At 46.2% G+C, this 14,207-nt stretch overlaps 1 protein-coding gene across 2 annotated transcripts in view; it reads left to right on the top strand.

Moving 5' to 3' along the window:
- The window catches only part of jar (Myosin heavy chain 95F jaguar), a 47,245-nt gene extending 33,547 nt beyond the window's left edge, over positions 1-13,698 (top strand). Inside the window, exons 16-27 of one of the 2 annotated variants that reach the window (XM_089570463.1) lie at positions 777-907; positions 1,351-1,558; positions 1,795-1,885; positions 2,835-2,985; positions 3,404-3,621; positions 6,103-6,172; positions 7,204-7,250; positions 8,406-8,513; positions 8,602-8,690; positions 9,142-9,279; positions 10,567-10,755; positions 12,235-13,698. In XM_089570463.1, coding sequence (XP_089426589.1) covers positions 777-907; positions 1,351-1,558; positions 1,795-1,885; positions 2,835-2,985; positions 3,404-3,621; positions 6,103-6,172; positions 7,204-7,250; positions 8,406-8,513; positions 8,602-8,690; positions 9,142-9,279; positions 10,567-10,755; positions 12,235-12,386 — 1,592 coding nt within the window. In that variant the 3' untranslated portion in view covers positions 12,387-13,698. Of the gene's footprint in view, positions 1-776; positions 908-1,350; positions 1,559-1,794; positions 1,886-2,834; positions 2,986-3,403; positions 3,622-6,102; positions 6,173-7,200; positions 7,251-8,405; positions 8,514-8,601; positions 8,691-9,141; positions 9,280-10,566; positions 10,756-12,234 lie in introns of both variants that reach the window. The other variant, XM_089570462.1, reaches the window with a different exon arrangement.
- Positions 13,699-14,207: the final 509 nt, after the last annotated feature.

The following is a 14,207-nucleotide window of genomic DNA, read 5'->3' as shown; positions in this document are numbered from 1 at the left end:
GTTTTGCCAGCGTTACGATGGATCTCGTTCTCGAAGTCGTCAACGAAGTTCTCGCAAATAGACACCTTTAGCATACCGTGTACCTTGTTACCGCTAGCGGAATACCGGGAGCCCGCCTACCGCCGGAAAACAGGCGCTGATTTGTCCCGATGCTTCAGGAGCGCGCGTAGCAGCCGGGCACGTGGCGCCATCTGGCGACGTCAAGGAGATTTGCGCATGCATTGGCTGCGCCTCAGTGATGCATGGTTTCTCGGTTCCTGGTGTTGCTAGAACCATTCGTTCTAGCAACACTGTTTTGTTCTATGATCTCATCACGCTTGTACTTGCGAGTTTGGCCTGTGGCGGCGATACCTGTATTTTGGTTCTTGCTCTTTTCTACGTTACAAGAGCTTTGTTGTCAGTATGAGTGGCGTTTTTGTAATCAGGAGCTGGTATTCTGTCGATACAAGCCAACTTCAATTTCTCCTCAGTGTCCCTTTAACGACTTAAATCATTTTTCAGGGCCCATGATGTGGGGAAAACATGCATTAAGGCAAAAGGGGCAGAAATGTGGAAGGTTGGTGTAGTGCTTGCCCGCTGGTATTGGCTACCAGTCTAAGCTACAATTGTTTCCTCATTGTGCACAGTTATTTCAGTGCACCAGTTGTCTGGAATCTGGAGAAGACTCATGCATTCCATTTCCATGCGCTGCCACATGTATAGTTGCTCTGCGGTGCACTGGATGTGCCCCTCTTGTAGGTGCCCGGGGATCCTGAGTAGCCGTTGTGCACTTGCAGGCATGACCTCTGTGCTGGAGCTGATGCAGCAGGGCTACCCATCCAGGGCCCCCTTTGCTGACCTCTACAACATGTACAAGCAGTACCTGCCTCCTGAGCTCGCTCGACTCGACCCTCGTCTCTTCTGCAAGGTACGAGGAGGCATTAAGCTCTGGAAGCCATGCTACTTTGGGACAACGCATGCTTTGCAGAGACATGCTCTGTCAACACCTCCTCAATTTCAATGCCGGCCAATTCGGCTTGTTTGACAAATCATGCCCCCTTCTACTATACTTTCGTTCTCTTTTCCACCCGCTAGCCTTCATGCCTTCTTGGCACGTACCATTAGAGATGGCGAAGCACCCTATTACTAATGACGCTTTATCTGAAAAGTTTCCTCTTCTTGATTTCAGCTAGGACACCTTTAACTGGCCTTGGTTCGCTAACCCACTGAGCTCTCTCCCTGAACTTTGCTCCCATCGTTTTCCTTTCCGTGGCTCGCTCTTCATTCTCTTCTCTTGGAAATCCCTTCAAGACAGCAAAAATGAGTGCTGACTTTGGTATTGTTACCTGCCCCCGTTTCGTCTTCGTCCAGGCTCTGTTCAAGGCCCTGGGTTTGAACGAAAGGGACTTCAAGTTCGGCTTGACCAAGGTGTTCTTCCGGCCGGGCAAGTTTGCAGAGTTTGACCAGATCATGAAGTCCGACCCGGAGAACCTTGCCCAGTTGGTGCGCAAGGTGCAGAAGTGGCTGCTCGCTTCACGCTGGAAGAAGGCTCAGTGGAGCGCTCTGGCTGTCATCAAGCGTGAGTGGACATTCTTTGCCTGTCTCATTGTTTATGTAATTCCTTACCAGCCATGTTCACTGCTTTCCAACAGCTGCTTTGGTTAAACACGGGTGGTGTATGTCATCGCACGCTCTGAAGGAAGATAATTCTACAGTCGAGCTTGGATATTTTAAGCTATTGGCTACCGAGTGGCAGTGTAGTTGAGGTACACATCTTTTGTATCGATTTAATTGTGTGTCTTTTGTCTTGCTCAGTGAAGAACAAGATCATCTACAGGCGTGAGAACCTTGTGGTGATTCAGAAGACAGTGAAGATGCACTTGGTGAAACGAAAGTACCGGCCAAGGCAAGTCTCTTTCTTCTTATTCTGCTGCCAAAACTGATAAAGCATAGCATCTCTGTAGACTCTTGTTTTGCCGAGTACCGTTGAATTGTAAACTGGAGTCTAGAACATTTAGTCTAAGGGCAACATTTTCTTTTGTAGTTATGTTACGCCTCTTTGTTTTTATTAGTGGTTTTATGGAAGAAGGTACTATTGTCTATATAATCCTTCAGGTTGTCAGAGTAAAAGCAGTGTTATCTGGCATGTTAAATCAGAACTGTCTGCCATGAGGTTTGTCAGAAGCTGCAGTTTAGAATGAGGAGTTTAGAGCTGGTTAATGTTATTGGCATCTGTAAAGTTTAATTTGAGGACAGCCGAAATTTTTCAGCTGGAATTTTTCTGAAGGGCAAACAGCGAACAAGACCACTTTTTTTATTTCTTGTTGTGGCAAGAACAATGCCAAGTTGTTCTCTTTTCCTAATTGGGCCTGCCCCTTCCGACTTGGTCAGCTCTGAAAGTGATTTTCAGGCATGACCGTTTCCCATCTGTCCCTCTCCTTGTTCACTGGTGTATGATGGGCCATAGGCACAACACTACTCAGCTTCTTCTCAGTTGTGTTGCATCTTTGTTTCTCACCTCACACCATTTGGAGAGGTGCGTGACAACCTGGCAGAGAGCAAGCAGTAGTTCACAGTTGTGAATATCTTGCATTTTTTAAGAAAGGTAGTTTGAAGTTGTGTTGGTGTTGAGCACCGCCAACTGCTCGTGCCTCCAAACCTCTCTGAGAGACCCTTTCAAGCATTTTTGGTTGCATAGTGCCATTAATATTAAATTTAACAGTACAGTCATTATCATAATTGCCATCAGTATATGAGTGCTGCTAGCTCTGTTCGTGATTTTGTTGGGGCTCTTGGGGCGCAAGAAGCGTGAGCAAGGGTTTTTATGTCTTGCTTCGCATACTGTTTTCCCGCAGGTACCGATGCATGATGAAGCTGAGGGCGCTCATCCAGCAAGTGCAGCAGATGTCCAGCCTTGCAGCTCAGCTCAAGAAGGATGGCCAGCAAAGCAGGGCAGAGATCCAGGCCTTGGAGTCCAGAATCAATGGCACTATGAAGCGAATCAAGGTATGCACTTAAGTGTATTGAATTTTTAGGTTTGAGCTTTTCCCTGTACTTTCCATTCTCTTTCTTCTTTCTGCCTTGCATTTAGTGTTGTACTTTTATGTTTTGTTTCGTAATAATGTTGCCTCTGTCTTCTTTACCCGGTCCCCTTTGGGGCTCTGTAAGGGATTGTGAATTTAAGCTGCAGTTCTCCTTTTGCAAGAAATGCTACATTTATATTAGTATGGCAGACTTTTTTGTACAGATGCTAAAGCCATGCATGGAATTGTTTTCAGAAACTGCTTTGATTTCAATGGGCTGCAGTTTCTCTCGAGTAATTGATCTAGGGTGCATCCTTGGTGTATCGAATGTGACCGAGTGGTTGTTATTGCTTCGCGATGAAAAGGAAGCGTAGAGCAAGAAGCCATTTGGGGGTATGCAGGATGGCGGCCTGCGGACAGAGGACATGGAGAAGGAGCAGAACGGGCTGATCACGGCGGCGACGCAGCTGATGAACGCCCTGAACCAGCGCATCCAGCTCCAGAAGGTGGCCGAGGAGCAGGAGCGCATGCGGCGCGTGCAGGAGGAGATGGAGCGGGCACGCAGGCGCAAGGAGGAAGAGGAGCGGCTCAAGAGGGAAGAGGAGGAGAACAGGCAGAGGTGAATGCCACACCCTTGATGCACTGGGAATCAGCCGCACCTTGAGCACAGGGCGGCATAAGAGGAGGAAGAGGCTGTGGGGCTCCTACCTTAAAAACCTGCTATCAAAGCAGAAAAAGAAAGTCTTCGTCTGCATATAATATGAGCGAGGAAAACTCAACAAGTATTTATTTGCGCTGCATTTCATGCTTTAGTGATCGTCATCGCTGAGTGTGCTGTCTTCCAAGAGTCCTCTTTGTCTTCGGTACCGTCACGCGTGCTCGATATCCCGCATTTCTTGAAAACGCTATAGACGAGCTCCTCACAAATGCTGGCCAAAGTGTCCACAATGCAACTGCATTGAATTTCGATGAATGCGAAATTCTAGAGGCCCATGTACTGTGCAATGTTGGTGCACGTTAAAGAACCCTAGGTGGTCAAAATTTCTGGAGCTCTTCACTACGGCGTCCCTTGTAGCCTGAATCACTTTGGGATGTTAAGCCCCTATAAACCAAACCAAACCCTCTCGGCTATCTTGCGGCAGTAATCTGGTCCATGTTGCAGCACTTCACGTGGTGCGGATGCTTTGGCAGTTATGGTTACTTTCCTTTTAAAGGCAGCCGAGTACTGCTTTTCATGGTCTCGACATTTTGTGAGATGTGATTGTTGTGCTTCCAATAGCTTGGGCATTGTGAGGCCAGTGTGGTGACATGGTGAAATTGAAACAGCCAATCTGTGCAACTGCTGCATAGCACCTCCTCTCACTGTAAGCCTGATGGTGATAATGCTGTAATATTGGGACTAGAACTGCGGATTTGGGCTAAGAATTGTTTGGATCCATATACAATACGCGGTGGAAATTTGATGTGTTAAAATCTGGAATTGTGTGCGGGTTTTTATGGTAATTGATAATCTATAGCAGGGATTCTCAAGCTGGTTTCCCTGGAATGCCTTTTGTGATCCATCAACACTTAATAGTACCATACATGCCTCAACCACTGCCGTTCCTTTTAGCCACTTTATTTTGGGACTAATCGTAGGCAGACTATGCAGACAGTCATTATTATTGACCTTGGTCATTCTTCCGGAGGGCTTTGTGTCTGTGTGCTCATTTTTGCATGTATCTTTGGTAGTAGAGGATTGAAGCCAAGACACACGGGGCTCTTTAGCACACTTTGAAAGTCGTTGGGGGTTCCCTGATACTAGAAAGATAGAGAACCGCTCATCCACCAGGGCACCAGGGAGAGGGACTTGCATAGGTGACATGAGGAGGGCTTGTCTCATCTCCCATGCAAGTCCCTGCCCCTAGTGTGCTGTAGCCTGTTGCTAGGGGGTTGCAAATAGCCCTGACAGAGGAGCTTCATGCCAGGAGGCTGTCATGTCCGAAAAAAGCTAGAAGGGCATTCTATCAAGCCTGACTTTATAGTTCGTCTCGACCCTTTTCAGTGAATGCTGTGCTTATGATAAAGAAAATACCAGACTAAAGTTGCATAAATGAAAGTATTAACCCAACAGAAAGACCACCGTCCTGATTGGAACTGTAATGACATATATGTATGTTGCTGTTTGTGAATAGAACTTAGACTCTCTCTAGCTCTGTGTTTGGGGTAAAAAAGAAAGGACAGTTGTTCTGGTGTCCCAAACCTTCAAGAGTAAGGAGTGCAATAGAAGCACCACTGCACTTGGCCATCTGCTCTGGTCGCATTCGGGCAGAGTGGCCTGGGAACTTTTGCAAAGTTCTGCACCTCTGCCATGGCTAGTGCTTATAGTATTTTTTTTTTCTTTTTAGCTATAGCCGGATGAACAGTTTTTCAGAAATGGGCAAACAGTGCTGCCATTAAAGTCCGTCTTAGAAATGTCGTAACTGGAAACTCCTGCGTGGTTTTGAAATGGGGCATAGAATGGCTGAAATTTGTTGCACGATGCTCCAAGTGTAATGGCATTTCTGAAGTTGCAGGGGCTGATGTGGCTGTTACTCTTGGCTAGCTGCATAGTATTTCTAATTGTGGCCAGGTGCTTAACTCTGATAATGACCATTACTTATTAGAATTTTCGATTAACCAGCTTACTGGCTAACATGATTCACCTCATTTCTGATGCCTACCTCTGTTGGCATCACTGGTGCCATAAAAGCCGTCTTTATACCCCAAAAAGACTATTTTAAAAACTACTGGCAGACTTCATTGAAACACGCCGTGTAAGTGAAGTACTTCAGGAAGCTTTGCTGTGTTACTAGCTGTTCAGAGCATTTTATGCATTTATTAAGCATGCAGGTAGGTTGCTGGTGCTTATCTTAGATTTGTTATTAATAGGTTACAAAGCTTTAGCTTTCATTGGTTACATATGTTCGATAACTTCTGGAAAAAGAATGACTTGTGGTATGAGGTTTTAGGTGTGGAGTGGTCATTAGTGCTAAGTTGCATAGTAGTTTTTGGGGCTTTGGTGTTCTGTTGGCAAATGCTTCTTACATGCACTATAATTCATTTGTTTGTGTTTGACCAGGAAAATTCAGATGGAAGCTGCCAGGAAGGCCGAGGAGAGAGCAAAGCAACTAGAAGATGCTAGACTAGCGGTAAGTAGTGTATACAGCCGCGATAAGTTCTTTACATTTTGTTTCATTGCTGGCAGTCAGCATGAAGTGACTTGTACCTAGCAAACTACATCTAGGCGTGTGATTGACATGTCAGTGTATGATCGGCGATGGCTGTCTGCTGTATGGTGCCATGCACTGGCTGACGTCCTTGTCCGTATAGTTTGTTGTGGTGGGAGTAATGGCCCAGTGCGTTTCAACTACTGCTTTCTTGGGAGACTTTATATTTGGATTCTTGCAAAAGCAGCATATTAAGGCGGAAGCCGTTAATGCCTCATTGTTGTAAGCAGGAGTTGTCGACAGAAATGTCACGCTTTTCAATTGGTCGAAATGGTCCTGACGTCACAGTGCGCGAATTTCAAACGGGGCCAATTGTACTTTGCCTAGTAACTATGCAACCAATTAAAGGGAGGTTATAATGATGCTCCAGGTAAGTGAGACTGAGTTTAGTTAATTAGTTAATTAACCAATTAGCCTAATTAACCTTTCTAGTCAGGCCAGATAAATAAATAAAACCGAGTAAGAAATTGGTCGAGTTCGGGAATCGAACCCCGGTCTCCGGAGTGCGAGAGGAGCATGCTAACCACTACGCCATGCCAGCTTGATGGTTTGGAACGAACAAAGGCGCCTCTAGTGAATACAGTGTCTTCGTTCACTCCCATCTTCCTCCCTTCCCTTAGGATGAGGTTCAGGTGTCCACCGAGATATGTGAGACACATTTCCTTTCCTCAGACAATTCACCAGCGAGCAAGGCGTAGAGCCGGAACCGGGATGGCGTTCTGTGGACTCCCTGAAAACGTTGCAAGGCGCTGTCGCGTTCCACTCTTAGAGGCGAAGCTTAATATCTTAACCACACATCACTGACACAGGGAGCAACACTGTGCTTGAGGCTTTCGCCTCACTGCACTTTAGGTCAACAAAGCGCCCCCCTGAATTTTTCTGATCAGCAGTGTCCTTTTCTTTGTGTGTGCCTTCTGCTTGAAACCCACATCTTGTTCTTTTTCTTCCAGAAGGCAATGGAAGAGAAACTCATCCTGGACCAGAAGGAAGAGCAGATTAGGTACGTGTGTCTCGTCACATTTTTACACCTGGCTTATTACTCTTTCGTGACTAATTATTCTGTAGTTCATGTTTAAATAATCTTATTGAGATTGTAAAGCAAGTCATATACCGTATTTACTCGATTCTAAGCACCCCCTTTTTTTCACGATCGCAATGCCCAAAGTGAGAGGGGGTGCTTCGATTCGAAAAATCTAAACTGACTCCCCCTCCCCCGGGCCCCTCTTTTCGCGGCGAAATCTCGATGAAACGGGCGCGAGAAAAAACATTTTATTTAGGAAACATTCAAAAGAAACATAGCTGCAGACAGTTCTGTGCCGCCATCTGTTTTGTAGTGTCGGAACGCAGCAACACAAAAAGCGTTGTGGATGCCGCTGTCCTCGCTTCGGGGAGCGCTGCCTCGCCCACTTATCTGTTTTTACAGCAGCTACGGCAGACGCATTTGTTGCTGGACGCGGGTCTTATCTTTTCTCTTTATCTTTCCTCTGATCTTTTTACTCTCCTCTATCTGCACTTGGCAGGGGTGGTGGCTTGGCTCGAGCCAGTAGGCAGGCCTGTGCAATTTCCTTTTCATCCTTCTCTCAGTCACAACAACAACAACGCGCAGGAGACTCCGACTGCACAGGCTCGACGAAAAAGAGAGCAAGTGCACTTGGCGGCCTCGGCAACGCTCTCTTCCGCGCAAAAAAGGGGGTGCTTAGATCCACATGCAAAGTTTTTTTTCAGAAATTTTTTTCCGAAAATAGGGGGGGTGCTTAGAATCGCGAAAATACGGTAAGACCTATTGCTTGCATTTTTTTTTTTTCATTTCATTGTTGGCATTGTCCAGCAATCTCATCTGAACCTTCACAACTAGTTACAATCTGCTTTAAGAGTCCGTTTATCCATAACAATATGTACTCTGTTTAGCTTCACTGCTTAGTTATTGTAAAGCAGTGAATAGGTAGCAGCGTGTCCAAGTTGTAATTGGGACCGTTCGCTACAGTAGCAGCTGGTCATGCTGCAGTGATGGCGCCTGACTAACTGTTTCGGGAAATGCTGCTGGTTCTACAAATGCTGCACTCTGCACGTGGATGACACACTGCATGCTTAAAACCCCTCCTTTACAGGTTCGACCGGCTCTATTTTTACTTTTCTCCATATTCTCTACGTGCAGGAACCAACAAATTGAACAGGAGTCGCGTGATCACGAGCTTGCCCTTCGCCTTGCGCAAGAGAACAACAGTGTGGTCGAGGATGTGGGCACACCAGTTCTGCCAGTCAGGTGAGCGCCGTGTCTGGGCTTTTCTCTTGCAGACCCATCACGACTGCACAGCCCTGCAGCTAGTGCCTGTTCATTATTTGGCTTGCAGATCCCAGGCCAAGGCCAAGTCAGAAGGGAAGTTTGACTTGTCTAAATGGAAGTACTCTGAGCTGAGGGATGTCATCAACACGTCGTGTGGTAAGTATGAGATTAGGTAGCTTATTGCTTCTCATTCAGTACATAATACCACATAAGCTGTGGAACTTATTTCATTGGAGTTTTAAAGGAATGGCAGTCCTTCCAGCTGCTATTTCTTTATCTGTTAGCCACATGTCGTACTTGATTGAGGACAGTAGCGATGTACTGTTCACAAAGGCCAACACACACAGCCACAGTGTCTTTGTATAGCTTAGCCAAGATGTTACTCACAGGAAACCAAGCCGATTCACCATCCAAATATAGCAAGTTCTACATTTAAAGACACTGCCACACAGTTGTAAAGGGCATGTATATTCGTGTAACTTCTGCTTCTTGTGCCCTGCCCTACACATATTTTACTTCTCATTTTGTTTTGTCTACTTCTTTTGTGTAGTTTATATGTGCCTTGAGTGTTGTTGTGAACAAATAATAAGTACTTGTACCGTTTCAGATCTGGAACTTCTGGCAGCTTGCCGTGAGGAATTCCACAGGAGGCTAAAAGTGTACCACGCATGGAAAAGCAAAAATGCCAAGAAGGGCAGTGGAGATGCCTCGCAGACTCGCGTTCCTGTTTCACTCCAGAATGGTGGTGCGTCTACTTTTATATAGGCATGGTTGTTATCTGGGCTGGTGCTTTCTTGGGTTAGTTGATGTGTACTGATGAAGCCAGTGAGTTACTGCTGGTAGCAGTCTGCTAGAACCACCTTGTCATGTAATGAATAATGATGCTTCACTATTGTAGAGACTGCTTCGGACAGAGTTCATAGTTTAGTGAGTCTGGCACCAACAGTAACTGTTTGATTTGTTATGTTGCCTATCCTTTTTATTCTCTTACCTTTTTCCTAAACAAATTCATCTAGGTCCAAATCCAATTTTACACCTCTTCTGTCTAATATGCGAAGGCATAAGACTGCTTTGACTTGAAATTGGTATTCCTTGTTGTGTTTCATTTTGTGAAATTTAAGTAAAAAACACATCAGTGACCTGTGATGGAGATTACTATACTGAATGCCATTACTTTCTAAAAGGCCAGCATCCTAAAGGATATAATTTGGCTCTTCTCAAACTAAATAGGACAGCAGTTGGCGATGCGTAATGCCTCAGGGGTGCACAATGAGGGAGAAACGATGCACTATCCTGTTCCTGTGTCCCTGTTCTGATCTCATTTCTCCCACGCTGTGCAGCGCTCATTTCAGGAGCCTTAATTTTGCTGCATGTAATGTGCGCATAGAAAAAGGTAAGGCGGTATTAGTTATGTGAACTCTCAATGCCTTTATGCTGAATCGTTTTTTCATCATTAGGCTGTTATTGGACATTAACAGTCATCCTTGCGATACCTTGAAAATCCATGTTGTGGTTTAAACTCTGGAAAACTGACTTCCAATTTCCATTTCCACCATGGCTTGATCTCATTTTGGTGTGCTGCCGCATTGGCTCAGTGTTTGTGGCGCTCGACTGCTGACCTGAAAGACGCGGGTTCGATCTCGGCTGCAGCGGTCGAATTTCGATGGAGGTGATATTCTAGAGGCCCATGTACTGTGCGATGTCATTGCACGATAAAGAACCTCAGGTGTCCGAAATGGTCTGGAGCCCTTCACTACAGCATTCCTTCTAGCCTGAGTCGCTTTGGGACATTAAACCACGTAAATCAAATCATCAATCAAAATCATTTTGGTGACTTATTGCAGGAAGGCTATCTTGCACCTTTGATTTTTCTGCCAATCTCTCCCAGAGTAAGTGCATCAGTGCATTTTGATGGCAGTCTAGAGCTGACTCTTTTCATCGGTGCTGCTGACGTTAGTTGCTGATAATTTGCTCTATATAGTATTCATATGGAATGATCCCTTGCTGAGAAGTGAACTGTCCCCAACTTCAGGTGCACACTCGGTCTCTCCGGGACCGCATGGGGATGTGCCAGGAGAGGACAATCGGCAGCGCTACTTTCGCATTCCCTTCCGCAAAGACGGCAGCAGCAGCGGTCTCTGGTTCGCCCACTTTGATGGACAGTACATTGCTCGCCAGATGGAGCTGCACCCAGGCAGGCCCCCTGTTCTGCTGCTTGCAGGTAAGAACTGCTGAATGACATCCTGACATGTTCAGCGTGAAGACTGGGTTCAGTTTGTGAAGATGTTATGGCCCAGACTGCTGGTTAAGTTCCATAAAACAAAGATGTTGCAGCATTCTATATACCGTATTTACTCGCATAATGATCGCACTTTTTTTTTCAAAAAATTGACGCAAATTTAGGGGTGCGATCGTTATGCGGGATAAATTTTTTACAAAAAATTTTTGAGCACCGAAAACGCAAACAAGTCTCAGGCAGACAACCCTTATCACATGTGTGCACTACCCGCGGTTATCGCGAACCGATCTCGGCGATCTCGGCTTACGTCGTTAACCGAGTAGGTAGAGTGCGAAAAGCGCAAGAGCTGGCCCACTTCAAGAACGTACTTACTTCACACTAAATCACGTTCCAAGAGCAGCGCATCAAAATAGGCAGTGTGTATAGTGCTGTGCGACGGCGCTTTTATGCGGCCTTCGATCTCGTCCGAAAGCGCGGCAACAGCGTACAACAGCAACGTACCACGGCGCTCAAGCTATGCATTTTACCGCCATTACGCCGAAAAATGTACGGTCCCTGCCGCATCGTTGATGTACTTAGGTGACACGTTCGCAACGCTCGGAGCACTGGATTCCAAGCGCTTACCGGAATGGTGCCGCCCGCGAGCGCGGCGGACGACGGCGCTCCGTATTCCCAAGTCGTCGCTAGGCCTAACTTGTTTCGTATCGAAGCCACAATGGACGTCGCTTTTGAATTGACCAACGCTATAATGAATGTTCTACTTATGGCGCTGCCTTACTCACACCTCGTTGTTTCATATTAAAAGAAATATATATGATCGATTTCAGCGACACCTTCGCAGCGGAGCTGGCCAAGCAGATCGGGTCACTCGCGCTGCAACGGCGGCAGCTGCTGCGCGGCTGCGAACGTAAAACTAGCTTGTATCGCAGTTATTACTCCTACGAGCAACTCAGTACAGGCCTGCGATCCTCAAGGGGGATTCATTTTTGATGTTCTCGTATCCTAGGGCTTATTATTTACGAGAACAATAAAGTTTAACCGGATCACTGCGTCACTTCGTTCGTTGCACCGCAACCCAGAACGGTGGTAAAACTTGCGACCACGGCGAATCGTGATTCGAGATAACCGCAGTTCAGTTTGGTATCCGCGGTTAAGCCTAACCGCATTTAGACTGCCCGTGTGACCGCAGGTCAACCAACAGGCGGCTGCCGTTGCAATGCTGACAGAGCAAGATGGTAATCTGCACGTGCCGTCTGTCAGACAGATAAGCAAGTACGATCATTGTCGGCTAGACTCGACATCGTTGACAAATTGCCGTGGCAAGTTCGGGGTGCGATCATTACGCGGGGAATAAAAAAAACTGAATTTTGCCAGAAAAATCGGGGGTGTGATCATTATGCGAGTGCGATCATTATGCGAGTAAATACGGTAAGTCTCATTTCTATTTCCCCCTCTCCGCAGGGCGTGATGACATGCAGATGTGCGAGCTGAAGCTTGAAGAGACCGGCCTGGCACGGAAGCGAGGGGCCGAGATCCTGGAGCATGAGTTCGAAGCCGAGTGGGCTAAGTATGGCGGGCCAGTGTACGTCCCCTTGTCGACACGACAGAAGTAGAGATGAGGCCACTGACTGGCACCAGGGGTGGTGCGTCACAAAGGAAAGAGAGAAAGGGAGAAGGAAAATGGTTGAAAGCAGCATTGAAAGCTTTCTGGCCACACTGTGTGTCCGGGAATGGTGGGAGGCAGTTACTTTTTTTTTCCCACCCTCATTTTTGCTGCTACGTATTTGAGGTGAAGCATGGCAGCTGGGTGTAGTAACTACTGTGGTGCGACGTGTCAGGTTTGGTAGGAGGTGGCAATGTTAGATTTGTACCTAGCGTTAGATCAAAATTGTTATTTATATATATCTTTGAAGGGTTGTGTGTAGCTAGTGCTTTATTATCCCTTTTTTTTTTGTGATCTCATGTCTTTTCATAACGATTTTTTTTTTCCTGGCAGAAAAGATTTGTTTGAGGCTGTCTGTTCAGAAATGTTTGTTGGACATCATTGCTGGACGGCTGAGAACAACTCGCCACTGTCTGTGTCGAGCCATAACATTTCGTTCAGTCACTTAGCACGGTCAAACCGTCGTGTAGTGTTTCATGTCTATTGCAGGAAAACAGAAAAAGTGCCTAATTTGCTTTAAGAGCTAATCTCATGTGCAGTCTCTCGCTTTGATTATACATCCTTGCATAACATTTGCTTTCTTCCGGTGGTTGTATTTGTTAGCCATGGGCGTTTGCATGACTCAGTACCAGTGACAGGGTATCTATGCCTGTGCTCTCGACCCCTTAGTCTGTTCTCGTAGGTTTCACCATTCATGTGCCTATGCTACTTTTCTATGCTGTTATCTCTTACGCTCACAGCAGTGTTTTCTTCTAAATGAGCACTGCTTTGCGGTACCCATTACAGTGTGAACGTGCTTTGTCAATCTCGGTTTTTTTAGGGAGCCCCTAATTTATACACCTAGTTCAATCTATAACTCCCGATAGCAGTGATTTTGTGATGTTTTGAATCTCGGTGCTATGTTTTTTTTTCTGGTACGGTTATTTTTGTAGATCTTTTTATGTACGGTGATCTGTGCATTTTTTGCACCTATACTTTTGTTATACTCGGTTGTGGTGGTGGTTTGGGGCCTTTTATTTCCCCACTTCCTTTTTTTTTTTTTTTGCTGGGCATCTACAGTAATGCCCCGCTACTTACATGGCCCAGTACTGTCTACACTTACTGATGTTTATACATCTCGGTTACTGTTGAAGCTGTTGTTCCTCAAGGCCTGTCATGAACGGAAGAAATGTACAAAGTACATGGTTCTTCATTCAGCATGAACTCGTTCCATGTGTGGCCAAAGGTTGACTGTAGGGTAAATAAAGAGCTCTGAGATGGTATTGTGCGCACTCACTTTGCCAAGCACTCACTTTGTCAAGCACTCGCTTTGCCATGCGGTGAGAATATTTCCATATGCGTTGTAGCAAGTAGAGCCTTGATGTTTCGGATTATTGGCTAAACAAACGCAGAGATTATCGCCTTGAAAATCCTGTGTAAAATTATAGGAAAGTCGCATTGTTTGACAAACTGAAACTTCTACAGTCATTCGATATATCAAACTGCGCTCTGAGCCCTTCAAGCGGTGCTTCTCCTAACGGTGCCCTTCGATCTCTCTCCGTGAGCGGGGATGAGTTGGCTGTGCAGTCTTGGGCACTTGCTGGCAGTTGGGGACCCTGGAAAAGGGGGGACAAAGGCGGCGAACCCCCCTCCTCCCCCCTCAACATTTCTCCAGAGGGAGCAGCGCCAAACCAGCCTCCAACTGCTTGCACTCAAATCAGACATTTGACCAGCGCTTCAATTCTAGGACGTTATTAATGTAAAGAACAGTGGGCCTGAGATATGCGTGCAC

The sequence above is a fragment of the Amblyomma mixtum genome, chromosome 2 (assembly GCF_055824585.1).
Source record: "Amblyomma mixtum isolate Tamu chromosome 2, ASM5582458v1, whole genome shotgun sequence".
Classification (NCBI taxonomy): Eukaryota; Metazoa; Arthropoda; class Arachnida; order Ixodida; family Ixodidae; genus Amblyomma; species Amblyomma mixtum.
Note: the sequence above shows the minus strand (reverse complement) of the source record. Positions and strands in the feature narration are given on the sequence as shown.